The 17784-nt window shown below is 48.7% G+C and overlaps 1 protein-coding gene across 6 annotated transcripts in view; it reads left to right on the forward strand.

Annotated features, from left to right (window-relative positions):
- LOC139760247 (uncharacterized) overlaps window positions 1–17784 on the forward strand; it is a 753913-nt gene that overhangs the window by 639910 nt on the left and 96219 nt on the right. For 5 of the 6 annotated variants that reach the window (XM_071683168.1, XM_071683167.1, XM_071683169.1 and 2 more), the window contains one exon: window positions 8840–9110. In XM_071683168.1, the coding sequence (XP_071539269.1) occupies window positions 8846–9110 (265 nt within the window). In that variant the 5' untranslated portion in view covers window positions 8840–8845. The remainder of the gene's footprint in view (window positions 1–8839; window positions 9111–17784) is intronic. The other variant, XM_071683166.1, reaches the window with a different exon arrangement.

Below are 17784 nucleotides of genomic sequence, written 5' to 3' on the forward strand. Positions count from 1 at the left end.
AACACACACGTGTGTACATGATGTCACAACACCTGTTCTGACGTCAGAGAACAGATGTGTGTATGTTTGTGTCCTACAGCGTTGCCACACCTGTGTGACGTCACAGCACAGATGTGTGTGTGTTATGTGTGTGTGTGTGTGTGTGTGTGTGTTTGTGTCCTACAGCGTTGCCACACCTGTTGTGACGTCACAACACAGATGTGTGTGTGTGTGTGTTCCACAGCGTTTCCACACCTGTGTGACGTATGTGTGTGATGTGTGTGTGTGTGTGTGTGTGTGTCACAGTGTTGCCACACCTGTTGTGACGTCACAGACACAGGTGACCCTCAACAGGAGCTGCCGATGTTGGCGGAATTCCGATACACTTGGCTATTGATTCCTGCCTTCATGACCGCTGTATAGCCCAGGATAGCTGTATAGCAGGTATTGACGTCACCAAGCTGTATAGCAGGTATTGACGTCACCAAGCTGTATAGCAGGTACTGACGTCACCAAGCTGTATAGCGGGTACTGAAGTCACCAGACTGTATAGCAGGTATTGACGTCACCAAACTGTATAACAGGTACTGACGTCACCAAGCTGTATAGCAGGTATTGACGTCACCAAGCTGTATAGCGGGTACTGACGTCACCAAGCTGTATAGCAAGTATTGACGTCACCAAGCTGTATAGCGGGTATTGACATCACAAGCTGTATAGCAGGTATTGACGTCACCAAGCTGTATAGCGGGTATTGACATCACCAAGCTGTATAGCAGGTATTGACGTCACCAAACTGTATAGCAGCTACTGACGTCACCAAGCTGTATAGCGGGTACTGAAGTCACCAGACTATATAGCGGGTACTGATGTCACCAGACTGTATAGCAGGTATTGACGTCACCAAACTGTATAGCAGGTACTGACGTCACCAAGCTGTATAGCAGGTACTGACGTCACCAAGCTGTATAGCAGGTACTGACGTCACCAAGCTGTATAGCAGGTATTGACGTCACCAAGCTGTATAGCAGGTATTGACTTCACCAAACTGTATAGCAGGTACTGACGTCACCAAGCTGTATAGCGGGTACTGAAGTCACCAGACTGTATAGCAGGTATTGACGTCACCAAACTGTATAGCAGGTACTGACGTCACCAAGCTGTATAGCAGGTATTGACGTCACCAAGCTGTATAGCGGGTATTGACGTCACCAAGCAGTATAGCAGGTATTGACGTCACCAAGCTGTATAGCGGGTATTGACATCACAAGCTGTATAGCAGGTATTGACGTCACCAAGCTGTATAGCGGGTATTGACGTCACCAAGCTGTATAGCAGGTATACTATCCTCTCAGTATACATCTTTCACTGTACTCAGTATAACATGTACTAGACCTTCAAGTACTGTAACATGTACAACCCCTTTGAGTACACAGTACATATTACTCTGCACAAAGTAATATATTGTGTATTCCTAGCGCTAGCGCGGGAGAAGGCGATCAAATATGAGAAGAAAAAAAAAAAGGAAATATATGTGTATACTCAGGATGGAAAGTTGTGGGTATGTGATGAATGAGAATAAAAACAGCTGCGTGATAACTTAAGCCAAGCAAAATGTTTTGGAATCGGATCAACAGATGGCGTTGCCATAAGCTGCAGAGGATGCCAGTTCGCAGATTTTATATAGATTTCTTTTTTTTCGCTTTTTATTTCTTTCAAACATTCCGGATTTATGTAAGAGAATTTTTTGTGGTGTTTAAAAAAAAGTAAGTGTTTACTCGATATTGGTTGTGTGTTCGAAAGAGGAAAAATTACCTAATTCCAGGGAAATATATATATATATATATATATATATATATATATATATATATATATATATATATATATATATATTTATATATATATATGTATGGGTCTATGGTAATGAAAATATTGATTTCTCTCTATTCACTTTCACCCACACCCTGACAGACTCCCTCGTCCCCTGCCAACATATCCCCTTCCAACTTTGCCATCTTCTGACAACCTCCCCTACACCTAGCAGCCACCCCTGTCAACTTCCCCTTCCCCCACCCCCGAAAACCTTCCCCCACCCCTACCAACCTTCCCCCACCCTGACCAACCTTCCCCCACCCCTAGCAACCTTCCCCCACCCCTACCAACCTTCCCCCACCCCTACCCTCCCACCCCTACCAACCTTCCCCCACCCCTACCAACCTTCCCCCACCCCTACCAACCTTCCCCCACCCTGACCAACCTTCCCCCACCCCTACCAACCTTCCCCCACCCCTACCAACCTTCCCCCACCCCTACCAACCTTCCCCCACCCCTACCAACCTTCCCCCACCCCTACCAACCTTCCCCCACCCCTACCAACCTTCCCCCACCTTGACCAACCTTCCCCCACCCCTACCAACCTTCCCCCACCCCTACCAACCTTCCCCCACCCCTACCAACCTTCCCCCGCCCCTACCAACCTTCCCCCACCCCTACCAACCTTCCCCCACCCCTACCAACCTTCCTCCCACACCCCGCTAACATCTCCCCGCCAGCCTTCCCAGCCCCTTGCTAACCTCCCCCTCACCCTCTGCCAATCGCCCCTGCCTGCTCCACCCCTCCCTCCCTCCCTCTCCCCTGCCACAGGACCAGTGGCAGGGGAGACTTATCACCTTCCCTGAGCAGCGTGAGGCAGGCGTTAGTGGGAGGCAGGGGGAGCCAAGGAAGGAGGGGGAGGCAGGGGGAGAAAAGGAAGGAGGGGAGGAAGGGAGACTTGAGGGAGGCAGGGGAATATTGGAGAATATGAGAGACAGGAAGAGACCGGGGACACAGAGAGGCAGGAGGAGACCGGGGTGAATGAGAGGCAGGGGGAGACCGGGGAGAATGAGAGGCATGAGGAGACCGGGGAGAATGAGAGGCAGGAGGAGACCGGGGTGAATGAGAGGCAGGGGGAGATCGGGGAGAATGAGAGGCAGGAGGAGACCGGGGTGAATGAGAGGCAGGAGAAGACCGGGGAGACAGAGGGGCAGGAGGAGACCGGGGAGAATGAGAGGCAGGAGGAGACCGGGGTGAATGAGAGGCAGGGGGAGACCGGGGAGAATGAGAGACAGGAGGAGACCGGGGAGAATGAGAGGCAGGAGGAGACCGGGGTGAATGAGAGGCAGGGGGAGATCGGGGAGAATGAGAGGCATGAGGAGATCGGGGAGAATGAGAGGCAGGAGGAGACCGGGAACAGTGAGGGGCAGGAGGAGACCGGGGAGAATGAGAGGCAGGGGGAGACAGAGAGGCAGGAGGAGACCGGGAACAGTGAGAGGCAGGAGGAGACCGGGGAGAATGAGAGGCAGGAGGAGACCGGGGAGACAGAGAGGCAGGAGGAGACCGGGGTGAATGAGAGGCAGGGGGAGATCGGGGAGAATGAGAGGCAGGAGGAGACCGGGAACAGTGAGAGGCAGGAGGAGACCGGGGAGAATGAGAGGCAGGAGGAGACCGGGGAGAATGAGAGGCAGGAGGAGACCGGGGAGAATGAGAGGCAGGAGGAGACCGGGGAGAATGAGAGGCAGGAGGAGACCGGGGAGAATGAGAGGCAGGAGGAGACCGGGGTGAATGAGAGGCAGGGGGAGATCGGGAAGAATGAGAGGCAGGGGGAGATCGGGAAGAATGAGAGGCAGGAGGAGACCGGGGAGAATGAGAAGCAGGAGGAGACCGGGGAGAATGAGAGGCAGGAGGAGACCGGGGAGAATGAGAGGCAGGAGGAGTCTGGGGAGATTGAGAGACAGGAGGAGACCGGGGAGAATGAGAGGCAGGGGGAGAGACCGGGGAGAATGAGAGGCAGGAGGAGACCGGTGAGAATGAGAGGCAGGAGGAGACCGGGGAGAATGAGAGGCAGGAGGAGACCGGGGAGACAGAGAGGCAGGAGGAGACCGTGGAGAATGAGAGGCAGGAGGAGACCGTGGAGAATGAGAGGCAGGAGGAGACCGGGGTGAATGAGAGGCAGGGGGAGATCGGGGAGAATGAGAGGCATGAGGAGACCGGGGAGAATGAGAGGCAGGAGGAGACCGGGGAGAATGAGAGGCATGAGGAGACCGGGGAGAATGAGAGGCAGGAGGAGACCGGGGAGAATGAGAGGCAGGAAGAGACCGGGGAGAATGAGAGGCAGGAGGAGACCGGGGAGAATGAGAGGCAGGGGGAGAGACCGGTGAGAATGAGAGGCAGGAGGAGACCGGGGAGAATGAGAGGCAGGAGGAGACCGGGGAGAATGAGAGGCAGGAGGAGACCGGGGGGAATGAGAGGCAGGAGGAGACCGGGGAGAATGAGAGGCAGGAGGAGACCGGTGAGAATGAGAGGCAGGGGGAGACCGGGGAGAATGAGAGGCAGGAGGAGACCGGGGAGAATGAGAGGCAGGGGGAGACCGGGGAGAATGAGAGGCAGGAGGAGACCGGGGAGAATGAGAGGCAGGAGGAGACCGGGGAGAATGAGAGGCAGGAGGAGACCGGGGAGAAAGAGAGGCAGGAGGAGACCGGGGAGAATGAGGGGCAGGAGGAGATCTCCCCCTATCTCCAGGGGGAGATAGATACAAACAGATCAAGAATATTTCTGTGAGAGATTATTTCCTCGATCACAATAATGATACGTTCTGGGACACCGAACGAATCATTGTGGAATATTTTTTTCAACTAGGCATTTTTTTTTTTCGCTTTTTTTAGGTTTTTTTTTTTCTTTTGGTATGATTACAAAAGTTTTGTTTGGGAAATATGGATGAATAAGATGGAAGGATTGTGGCTGATTAATGAAGGGGAATTGAGTGGGGGGGGGAAAGATGGAATTATTGTGGCTGATTAATGAAGGGGAATTGAGTGGGGGGGAAAAGATGGAAGGATTGTGGCTGATTAATGAAGGGGAATTGAGTGAGGGGAATAAGATGGAAGGATTGTGGCTGATTAATGAAGGGGAATTGAGTGGGGGGAAAAAGATGGAAGGATTGTGGCTGATTAATGAGGGGGAATTGAGTGGGGGGAAAAAGATGGAAGGATTGTGGCTGATTAATGAAGGGGAATTGAGTGGGGGGGAAAAGATGGAAGGATTGTGGCTAATTAATGAAGGGGAATTGAGTGGGGGGAAAAAGATGGAAGGATTGTGGCTGATTAATGAAGGGGAATTGAGTGGGGGGAAAAAGATGGAAGGATTGTGGCTGATTGATGAGGGGGAATTGAGTGGGGGGGAAAAGATGGAAGGATTGTGGCTGATTAATGAAGGGGAATTGAGTGGGGGGAAAAAGATGGAAGGATTGTGGCTGATTGATGAGGGGGAATTGAGTTGGGGGGAAAGATGGAAGGATTGTGGCTGATTAATGAAGGGGAATTGAGTGGGGGGGAAAGATGGAAGGATTGTGGCTGATTAATGAGGGGGAATTGAGTGGGAGGAAAAAGATGGAAGGATTGTGGCTGATTAATGAGGGGGAAATGGCGTGGAGGGGGGGAAATATGAGGCAAAAGGGGGAAAAATGAGATAGTCATTGTTGACGATTGAGTGAGGTTGTATGGAGGGGGAGATGGAGGGAGAAATGTTAATCAAGTAGGGGGAAATAATGAGAGGGGGAAGGGAGACTAGGGAAATAGTATGGGGGGGGAAGAGGGGAGGGGGTGTTAATCAAGCAGGGGGAAATGGTATGGGGGAAGGGGAGAGGCTGTAGGAAAATGGTGTATAGGAGGAACATGTGGGTGAAGGTGAGGGATGATGAGGAGGAGGGGGACGAGTGGGGGAGAACATGGGGGTGAAGGTGAGGGATGATGATGAGGAGGAGGGGGGATGAGTGGGGGAGAACATGAGGGTGAAGGTGGGGGATGATGATGAGGAGGGGGACGAGTGAGGGAGAACATGGGGGTGAAGATGAGGGATGATGAGGAGGAGGGGGACGAGTGGGGGAGAACATGTGGGTGAAGGTGAGGGATGATGAGGAGGAGGGGGACGAGTGGGGGAGAACATGGGGGTGAAGGTGAGGGATGATGATGAGGAGAAGGGGGATGAGTGGGGGAGAACATGAGGGTGAAGGTGAGGGATGATGACGAGGAGGGGGACGTGTGGGGGAGAACATGAGGGTGAAGGTGAGGGATGATGAGGAGGAGGGGGATGAGTGGGGGAGAACATGAGGGTGAAGGTGAGGGATGAGGAGGAGGGGGATGAGTGGGGGAGAACATGAGGGTGAAGGTGAGGGATGATGATGAGGAGGAGGGGGATGAGTGGGGGAGAACATTAGGGTGAGGGTGAGGGATGATGAGGAGGAGGGGGATGAGTGGGGGTGAACATGACGGTGAGGGATGATGAGGAGGAGGGGGATGAGTGGGGAGAACATGTGAGTGAAGGTGAGGGATGATGATGAGGAGGGGGATGAGTGGGGGAGAACATGAGGGTGAAGGTGAGGGGTGAAAGTGAGGGAATGATGATGAGGTAGGGATGAGGTTGGCCCAGCACCTGTAACTGTTCTACTGTTCTAACCTCTCTCCTGGGCGATTGTCATACATCCAGTCAGCCAATCAGTCATTCAGCCAGTCATCCAGTCATCCATCCAGTCATCCAGCCATATTCATTCAGCCAACTAGTCCTCCATCCAGTCAGCCAGTTACTCAGCCAGTCATCCAGGCAGTCAACCACTCATTCCGCCAGCCAGTCACTCAGCCAGCCATTCATCCAGTCATCCAGCCAGTCATCCAGCCAGTCAGTCAGTCACCCTTGCACCCATGGTCAGTCAGGTCGTGGGGGTGAGGGGGTAAATGTGGGGAGGAGGAGGAGGAGGAGGAGGGGAGGTCGTCATTTCAGACTGGTTTAATCCCTTGAGGAGGAGAGGGATACGACCTTTGAACACGTCAGGTTTTCTTATCTGTGGTATGATAGCGTAACCTTTGACCTGTTGCCTCGCGTGGTCAGCGGTGGTCTCTCACCTCGCTGCCTCTCTGTTGATAATAAACCATTGATATTAAACAAACTTCAGTGCAGTTTACAATTTTCGTTGAGGTTCTTTAAAAGAGACCCATGAATTTGAACTTGTTTTCTTTCTGTTAAGAATATGAATTTGACGTAAATTTGATAAATAATGTATCTATGATTACGTAATCTCTTTTATTTGATGTCGAGTTTATCTGCATATTGCTACGATTTGTTATTCGCGTGAAAGTTAGACTTCCCTTCTGTTATTTAACGTTATATATATATATATATATATATATATATATATATATATATATATATATATATATATATATATATATATCTTTTTTTTCTTTCATACTATTCGCCATTTCCCGCATTAGCGAGGTAGCGTTAAGAACAGAGAACTGGGCCTTAGAGGGAATATCCTCACCTGACCCCCTTCTCTGTTCCTTCTTTTGGAAAGTTAAATACGTGCGTGTGCTATGACCCAGCCCAGCTGTATGTGAGGTCAACAACCCAGCTGTATGTGGCTGGTGTTGTATGTGGGGTCAACAACCCAGCTGTATGTGGCTGGTGTTGTATGTGGGGTCAACACTTCAGTTGTGTCTACATCAATGCTCGACTCCAGCTAGACCAATTGTAGTGATCTCCTGTACACGTATCCTTGCCTTACGTCCTCGCCCATCTGTTGCTCTCACCCTGAGTCCACTTCTGCGGGGCATAGTTGACAAAAAAAAATATGGAATACTGTCGCTCGCTGGGTGTGGAAACCACTCACTGGACCGCCCCCTGTATAGCACAAAAATAGAAGATTTCTTTCGTTGTAGAGGTTTTACACCAGGATGTACTCCACACACACACAGGGAAATCTCTTAAATGCACTGCGTTTATCATTTGTCTCAAAGGTTCTGGCGGCAAGTGAGAGGAAGGGATGGACAGGGGAGAGGCCTCGCTCCCAGAGTATAGTGGACCTTTCTGCCATCTAACCATGGCTGGCCCCGCAGCTCCCAAGGGGCAAGGAGGGGGAGGAGAGTTAGAGGTTGTCAGAGAAAGGTGTACCTAGGTGCTCTCTCTCTCTCTCTCTCTCTCTCTCTCTCTCTCTCTCTCTCTCTCTCTCTCTCTCTCTCGTGTATCAGTTATCCATAATTAACTTATTTTGTACTTTTTACATTAACATCTGTTAACCATTAGCACACACACACACACACACACACACACACACACACACACAACCCTCCTTTATCATATAAGCCTCGTGGGTCTGTTACCAGCTGAGAGTTAAGACGTAAGTATAATGCTGGATGAGTCTTATTGGTCTAGAATCCTTTTAATGATAGTTTGTATAAATGGAGTGGTATAGTGGCCCATCAAGTGGCTTGTATCTATAACCTTTTTTGATTATAGGATTATCAGGATAATCATGTTGATCATTGCTGCCTATCGTAATGCATTACACGTTATTTCTCTTAATGATTAACCCATTGTTGATTTACCTTCCATGATCTCATCTCTTTCAGACGATAGTTTGTATATTGTTATCTTTCCTCCCGCACCCACTCACACAGGGTCATGTCCTCGACTCACAACCCACAGGTACGTCATGTCCTCGACTCACAACCCACAGGTACGTCATGTCCTCGACTCACAACCCACAGGTACGTCATGTCCTCGACTCACAACCCACAGGTACGTCATGTCCTCGACTCACAACCCACAGGTACGTCATGTCCTCGACTCACAACCCACAGGTACGTCATGTCCTCGACTCACAACCCACAGGTACGTCATGTCCTCGACTCACAACCCACAGGTACGTCATGTCCTCGACTCACAACTCACAGGTACGTAATATTAAGGTCTGTGTACCTGTGTGTGTGTGTGTGTGTGTGTGTGTGTGTGTGTGTTGGTGACTAACCCTCCCCCTCTCTCCCTCCCTCAGATTGCGATGGTGGGCGTGGCGGCGCGGCGTGTGTCGAGCGCGGGCGACGGCGTCGGCCGGGGCCGTGCGGGGGGCAGCAGGAACCACCTGAAGCAGCGGGTGCTGGCCCTGGGCCTATGGCTGGCCCTGGGCCTGGCGCACGGGGCCGCGGGCGCCGCCACCGGCGATAACATCATGAGCGTCGGGGAGACCTCGCGCATGGCCCAGTGCCCCTCGGCGCACGAGATATCCCCCTGCACTTGCCGGGTCATGAAAAAAGGCAAGCAATCCGGTTAGGAAGCGTTCTCCTCTCCCACGTTTAACTTGACTAGATGTTGGTAGAGCGTGTGTAGGCGGGGGTGTGGGCCCGCTGGCTAGGGCGTGGACTCACAGGCGTGGGCGTGCTGTGGCCCGCGTGGCATGTGCTGTGGGCGCGCCCGTTGCTGGCCCGCTGCCCTTAGTGTGGTAGTGGGCGGTGTTGTGTAGCGGGCTGTGCTGTCGCTCTTGTCTCGCGTCTTGCCTCCCTCCTCCTCCTCCTCCTCTTCTTCCTCCTCCTCCTCTTCCTCTTCTTCTTCTTCCTCCTCCTCCTCCTCCTCTTCTTCCTCCTCCTCCTCTTCCTCTTCTTCTTCTTCCTCCTCCTCCTCCTCCTCTTCCTCTTCTTCCTCCTCCTCCTCCTCCTCGCTGGTTCTTCGCTTCCGTGTTGTGTTCCAGCCCCCCTGGTCTGCTGTGGCCGTCCAGCTCCCCTGGTCTGCTGTGGCCGTCCAGCTCCCCTGGTCTGCTGTGGCCGTCCAGCTCCCCTGGTCTGCTGTGGCCGTCCAGCTCCCCTGGTCTGCTGTGGCCGTCCAGCCCCCCCTGGTCTACTGTGGCCGTCCAGCTCCCCCTGGTCTGCTGTGGCCGTCCAGCTCCCTGGTCTGCTGTGGCCGTCCAGCTCCCTGGTCTGCTGTGGCCGTCCAGCTCCCTGGTGTGCTGTGGCCGTCCAGCCCCCTGGTCTGCTGTGGCTGCCGTGGACTGGTCTGTTGTTATGGTCCTTCCTGTGGCGTTCTGTGGTGGTTTACCCTCCAGTTCTGCGATGGTCTTGCCCCTGCTTTGCTGTGGCATCACGTCCTGTCAACCTGCTGTGGTGGTCTATCCCCCCTAGTCTGCTGTGGTGGTCTAGCCCCTCAATCTGCTGTGGTAGCCTAAGCCCCCCCTGGTCTGATGTGGTGGTCTAGCCCCCCTGGTCTGATGTGGTGGTCTAGCCCCCCTAGTCTGCTGTGGTAGCCTAAGCCCCCCCTGGTCTGCTGTGGTGGTTTAGCCCCTCAATCTGCTGTGGTAGCCTAAGCCCCCCCTGGTCTGATGTGGTGGTCTAGCCCCCCTGATGAGGTGTGGTGGCGTCAGTTCCCAGTCAGACACGAGCGTCTTACGGTGGCTCTTACGAGTACCGACTCTCTCTCTCTCTCTCTCGGTGCTTGGTATACAGTAACAGAGAGAGAGAGAGAGAGAGAGAGAGAGAGAGAGAGAGAGAGACCGTCCGCTCATGCTCTGCGCCTCGTAACATGGGGGGAAAGAAGGGGACTGACCCAGAACTCGTTGTTCGAACCCAGTGATTTTTTTTCTTTTTTCGTGCTTGTGTCGCCCTTGGCTCCCTTAGTTTTAGTAGCCCTTGCTTGCGCGTGACGATACGTAGCGGGGTGGGGGGAGGTGTGGCGTCCTGGGTTAAAAAGATAAAGAAACTTCCTTTGGCAACCAGAATGTACCATGTTGGTATTTAGACACCTGGCACAAGTTATGTGTAATCCAATTCATTCAGATAACTGTAATGATACGTGAATCATTAGTCATCTCGTGGAAATGATGCCATCCATCGTCCATAAAACAGACTTTCCTCTCGCATATGACGAAAGAAATTCGACTGCAATCCCCTCCACTCCGGCTGTGTGACCACACTCCGTCTTACGCAGGACCTTCACAACCTCTTCTCTTTTCACCCCATCACTTGCCAAGCGATCCCCTCCACTCCGGCTGTGTGACCACACCCCGTCTTACGCAGGACCTTCACAACCTCTTCTCTTTTCACCCTATCACTTGCCATGACTCTCTCTCTCTCTCTCTCTCTCTCTCTCTCTCTCTCTCTCTCTCTCTCCTCTGGATATCCCAACGTCGCAAACAAATAATGGTTGTGGCGATTGCATGGCACACGTTCTTACCAGTTTTCCTCCACACACACACACACTCTCTCTCTCTCTCTCTCTCTCTCTCTCTCTCTCTCTCTCTCTCTCTCTCTCTCTCTCTCTCAACAATCAGTCCGGTGGCGCCTGCATTCCTAGAACAAGTTGATTGCTCCCTGTGTGCGTGTGTGGGAACAGATGGAACGAATTCAAATGCGACATTCCCTTGCGGTATTTATAATCTGTTACTTAAATTGTAGAGTTATGATCAGTCTCGAATTGTACGTGTGGCGTACATGTAATAGTGGTAAAGGTTTATATATATATATATATATATATATATATATATATATATATATATATATATATATACATATATATATTCTTATGAGTGATCCATTCCAAATATATATATATATATATATATATATATATATATATATATATATATATATATGTATATATATATATATATATATATATATATATATATATATATATATATATGTATATATATATATATATATATATATATATATATATATATATATATATATATATATATATATATTACAACACCAGAACCCTTTTTTCTATGGTTTTTGTCGCTTAGAGGCTTCTCTACAACCAGTAGCAGGGAAACGATGGACTCCCTTGGAGCGAAACGCTCCTCAACACAGCTGTACAACCTTTCAATCATGATACAACCTCTCCGAAGGCGACTTTTTCCTTTCGCGGTAAGCAGGCGGGAAGAAGAGGAGGAGCAGCCCCGTAAAAACTATATATAGATGATTTAAGATTACGTACATCGCGAAGGATTTGATCAGACGATCAGACGGCATCATTAGGATCAGATCACGACTCCTGAGGCTCTACATGCCACTCCAGGCGTGTAGATAAGTACCACAGGGGCTGTACTGTACATAGATGGCTGTCTACGTCAGCAAGTACTTCCGTAGTAAAGTTCCCCCTAAGAAGCAAGTCACGTGAGACGTCGGTGTCGCTTCGTAGTGATTTACGTCATTGTACATGTTCGGTGGATCCTTCAGGGTGTAGGAGGGAGTCCTGGTGTTACCCAGGGCTTCATTCTAAAGGCTCCTGCGGCCCAAGTCTGCGCCATTTCAAAGAGAATAGACAACGTAAGTTCCTCTGGAGTGATGAGGTCTTTGACGAGCCATTATCCTCCTAGTGACGTAGCCTCGCCCGAGGGCGGAGGACGGTAACACCTACGTGGGATATGAGAGGAGAGAAATTGACCGACGATAGGGGGTCGAAATTACCCGTCGCTCCTCATCCTCTCTCTCTCTCTCTCTCTCTCTCTCTCTCTCTCTCTCTCTCTCTCTCTCTCTCTCTCAGACCAAACTCAGGACAGCGATAGACAAAGTAACCTGAAGTTAGTTGGATGAAGCGAGCTTGCTCTGGCTGTGTTCAAGTCGGACACACAGATGACGTTATTCTGAAAGTCTTTGGTTGGTTTTATTCCTATTCTGCTCCTCAGTCGAGTCAGACATAAAACAGAAAACGGATAAGCGTCATCTACGTAATAAAGTTTTTTATAACAGAAAACGGATAAATGTCAACAGCGTATTAGATTTTTTTTTATAACGAAGCGAAACCTGAAAACGTCACTGGATCTAATCTATGTATACAGTCAGGTCGGAGTTAGGGTCCTGTATTTTTTTTGGTGTTTCAGAAAACGGATATAGAAATTAAAATCCCGGTACCCCAAAGTGTCAGTATTGTTGTGTAGAACGTACAGTCATCGCTGGCCTCGGATCAGCTGAAGCGACCTAGCCAAAGGTCAGGTCTTCATGCCCTCGTGTTCACGGGTCACACCGTCGTGGTTGAGGGGGGGGGGTGTCACTCACGCCCACGCCCGTCCTCGTGAGTGACCCCCGTCGTGCTGAAAGGTGGCGAGTGACCACTGATCCAGGGAGGTACTACTCGCCTGTGTACCAGGAGAGTTAGTGGCGCCCACGCAGTTCCCCAAGCACGGCAGTGGCTGTCGCGTTCCCCAACCTGGCCCTGGATGTCTTTATGCCCCACCCACACATGGGTTGCCGGAACTCAGTCCACACACACACACACACACACACGCAACTCACGTGCCTCTCTTACCTACCGCAAATTTTCTGAATTGGAATGTCGCCGCCGGTCGAGGAAGACCGGATGGCAACCAGGTAACCCTCATTGGTTGCCATGAAGCAACAGGGACCAACCTGCTTTCCCACTAACTCTCTCCGTCTCTTCAGTATTCGCTGTCTCAGACGCAACCTCTCTCCTCTCTGAAACACCATCAGTCTACCTGTAACTCATTTGTCGTTCTTGAGGGCAGTGTGTGCGGCTACTGTACTGCAGAGACCAGCTCCTGCTCGCTGCATGAACCTTGAGTCTCCGAAGTCTAAAGTCACCTGAATTCGTTTTTCTTTTCCTTTTGTCGCTGTGATTCCCTCCTCATCTCCCCCCACCAATTCCTCTAGCTGTGTACAGCCCTTCGAGTATCTGACTACCTTCTATAAGGCATTTGTTGTCTTCATACCCACTGGGCTGAAATCCACTATGTAGGGGATGGAAATGGATTCTACAAATATGGATTAGGCTCATACGAGATGACCCCCAGTCAAGTCAGTACCTTCTATCCTTCCTCAACGACCTGGAACAGCGAATTTAACACTCGACACGAGTCAGTCCCTAACCGTTTCGAGCACTCGCCTAACACACTCGACTTCTTTTCATCTCTTAAACCCTTCCTCAGTAGAGACATTGTCTTTGGTATCCCATTGGTTATCTTACCATAGTCTTATCATTATCACTTCCAACTGGCCACGTTCATCCCTCATCTTCATCTCGGAATTCTAGCGTTTTTTTTTACTTGACTTTTCTTGGGATCAGTACTCTTCCAATGGCCGAAATGCCTCCAGCTGTGCTGACCATATAGCGAAGGTCATTTTGGGTTGGGAAAGTCTTTCCACTTTTATGTGATCCTTATCTCACTCATCACGGTTTAAACCTACCTTCCCTGAGGCATTAGATGTGAGGTGTATAAGGTTATACAACTCCAACAAAATCTCTTTCCGACTTCCATTCTCCTGGAAACCACTGCTGTGTTGGTATTCGTATACTTTTATATTTCAAGAGAGAAATATCTCTAATCCTCAATCAGAAGTATCTCCTATAATTTCTGCAGTATATCTTTTTTTCTCAGTTCTGACCTGATCACGTCTAAAGCTGTCCAACTCGTAAAGTCACTTTCTTTTCAGTGGTGTATGTTCCTCTTAACTCTACTGTGGATGATTCCACATCCACTCCCATCTCTACCCAGCCTCCTCCTACTGATCCCATTTCTCTTGTGTGTTCTCCCCACACAAGATCTTCCGTTTTCCCCTCCCAGCCAGGAATGGACGAGGCGTATTATCCGCACGACGTATTTCCTCATAGCCTCAAGGTGTGTGCCTCTGAGTTAGCCGTCCTTGCTTGCCTGTTTCGTCTTTATTCCTAAACACACACACACACAGTTTCCCTTCCTCATGGAAAGCATCCTTTCATCCCGGATATCCTTAAGAAGATTGACCGTTCTAATCCTGTGCCTCTCGTTTCTGTTGTCTCCATGAATTTGAAACTCTCCTCAACTTCCCCTTAAGTTCTTAGGGCCTCGTTCCTTACTTTCTGATCATCAGTATGGTCTTCGTGGTCCACAGTGTCTCTGTAACCCTCTTCGTGGCTCAGCTCTGGTCCCTCCTCTTTCAGGGATGGGTGAAATATTTTTTTTTTTCTCTGTGACGCTCGACATCTTCAGGACTTTTGATAGAGCGTGGCTTTAGTGTACACCGAAGGTCCTTCCCTTCTTTGACTACCTTGCAGTTTTCTCTTCCTTGATGCCTACGGTAACCTCCTCTCTCGTCATCGGCTCATCACTGGAGTAGATGATGAAGGAGCGTCTTCATCCTCTTATCCTGCCAACAAGGGGTGTCCCCTAAGGATTATATTCTGTGACCTTACCGGTCTTTCATCTCTTCGTAATTGACCCCCTCTGCTCGTCAACCTCCGCCCCCTGATCACACTTATGCTGGCGATTCCACTGTAGTTCAGCTTAAATTCCCCTCCCATCTTCATTCCTATAGGTTCTTCACAATACATAAAGTTCCTCTCTTAACTCGGACCTGCACAGCAGCTTGGAACAGGAATGTGGAATAGGAATTCAGCGCTGCCGAGAGGGACTTACGTCCTACTTGGCTGTGTTAATCTCGCTCATTGTCCACTGATAGATCTCACGGTACGACACGTCATCCCTACTGTAACATACAGAAGGTGGACAGTATAGCCAGACCCCCTCCACACTGTCCTGGGAAGCCCATAGAACGGGCGTCGCTAGAGCTCGGGGGCTGATGCACAGGTGCCGAAGTTTATGACCCGCGTGAGCAGACACTTCATATCGACTCGGGTTTTATCCTCCCCAGTGTGAGAGGTAGTCCTCTCCTCCCTGTGGTGGCTCTTCCCTTCACCTCCCCCTTTTTCAGCCAGAGTGGGATCCAAATCCCCCTTTTCCGTCCTGCACCTTCTTCCTTCCGCTGCCATTTCTCTTGTGTCCGCTCCCCTCCGTCCACTGTGACGTTGGTCCTCTCTCTCTCTCTCTCTCTCTCTCTCTCTCTCTCCTACACGTATTACTTCGGTTATCGCTCATGTAAGCCCCTCTTACACTTGCCCCAGCCACCGGGGCCTTGATCCTACGGCTTATGATGGTGGCCGCCGCTGCTTCCCTTGGTTTCTGTGTGGGGGGACCAGCCACTTGACGATCGACCGTTATAGCCTTTTGTCTCAAACTGAAAAATTGTGAAGTTCTCTTCCCTCTGTGGCCATCCCCTCTTCATATACCTCTCTAACCTTGAAGACTCGACTCACCACACACCTAATAAGTTCAAATTAATTCCTTTTTTCTTTAGTTTCAATTTCTTTTTGTTTATTTTCGCTCGAAATGGCCCGTGCCATATCGGTCACTGTAAAGGGAGAAGGTGACTTGACCACGTAGGATGCCTTAAGGCAAGCAGGATTCGAACCGCTACCATTTGTTTGGGAGCTGTAGAACCGCTGACTCAATGGTATTGGTTCGAATCCTGCTGTTGGAGGGCATTGTACAGGTTCTGTGATGGTGCTCGCTCACTGGACTATATATATGTTCATGTCCTCGACCAATTTGTCTCCTGTGGGCATTTTGCTTCGTCTTATCCCATTATGGTGAATACAAGAATGCATTTTTTCTTGATTCTGTAATTCGTAAATAGACTCGAATTAGTATCAGTAAATTGCACCCGTAACAACTTAATTGGCTTGACCTTTCTATTATTGTCTGAAGCCTGATTGACCAATTAAGCCCTAAATATAATTTCCACTTCGAGTTCAAGGGGAAAAAACATATGAAGGTGTATATTTATGAAAGCCCTTTTTTTTTTAGCTATAATGATTGTGAATGTATACTAATGAACATGTATAACGTAATTGTTCAAATTTGTAATTGCGCTTACGTAAACGAGCGACATCCAAGAGACAAATTATAAGTAAATGATGAATTATGTAAGTCTTGCCACAGAGATAAATGATAAGTAAATGATAAATCATGTAAGTCTTGCTTCAGAGATAGATAAGTAAATGATAAATTATGTAAGTCTTACTACCGAGATAAATGATAAGTAAATGATAAAACATGTAAGTCTTGCTACAGAGATAAATGATAAGTAAATGATAAATTATGTAAGTCTTACTACCGAGATAAATGATAAGTAAATGATAAAACATGTAAGTCTTGCTACAGAGATAAATGATAAGTAAATGATAAAACATGTAAGTCTTGCTACAGAGATAAATGATAAGTAAATGATAAATTATGTAAGTCTTACTACCGAGATAAATGATAAGTAAATGATAAAACATGTAAGTCTTGCTACAGAGATAAATGATAAGTAAATGATAAATTATGTAAGTCTTACTACCGATATAAATGATAAGTAAATGATAAAACATGTAAGTCTTACTACCGAGATAAATGATAAGTAAATGATAAAACATGTAAGTCTTGCTACAGAGATAAATGATAAGTAAATGATAAATTATGTAATTCTTGCTACACCTGCTGTTAGAACTACGTGATGAAGAATCATTTGGTCAATTGAAAGTCTGTAGTGAAGCCCTTCCATCATTAGTCGTTTTGATTATATTTTTTGCAAATAAGTCATCTACATTTTGGCTTCAGTTTCCCCTATTAGGTTAATATGTTAAATTCCCCATGACGTTTCAAAACGGCATCTGTGAAGCGAATATAGAGAAGAAACTGTGTATATACATTTGACTATGTATATACATTTAAGGTCGATTGACTTAAATTTCCCCCTTTCCTTTAAATGTCCTTAAAATTCTAAAGGCATTGGTGCATCTGTGGCGTGAATATTGGGGGGGGAAAACTGTATATACAGGTAAGGTCAAGCTAGCTTCCTTGTTTTAGGGAATTCAAAGCTTCTTTGTTTTAGGGAATTCAAAGCTTCTTTGTTTTAGGGAATTCAAAGCTTCTTTGTTTTAGGGAATTCAAAGCTTCCTCGTTTTAGGGAATTCAAAGCTTCCTTGTTTTAGGGAATTCAAAGCTTCTTTGTTTTAGGGAATTCAAAGCTTCCTTGTTTTAGGGAATTCAAAGCTTCCTTGTTTTAGGGAATTCAAAGCTTCCTTGTTTTAGGGAATTCAAAGCTTCCTCGTTTTAGGGAATTCAAAGCTTCTTTGTTTTAGGAATTCAAAGCTTCTTTGTTTTAGGGAATTCAAAGCTTCTTTGTTTTAGGG

Source organism: Panulirus ornatus, chromosome 36 (assembly GCF_036320965.1).
Source record: "Panulirus ornatus isolate Po-2019 chromosome 36, ASM3632096v1, whole genome shotgun sequence".
Lineage (NCBI taxonomy): Eukaryota > Metazoa > Arthropoda > Malacostraca > Decapoda > Palinuridae > Panulirus > Panulirus ornatus.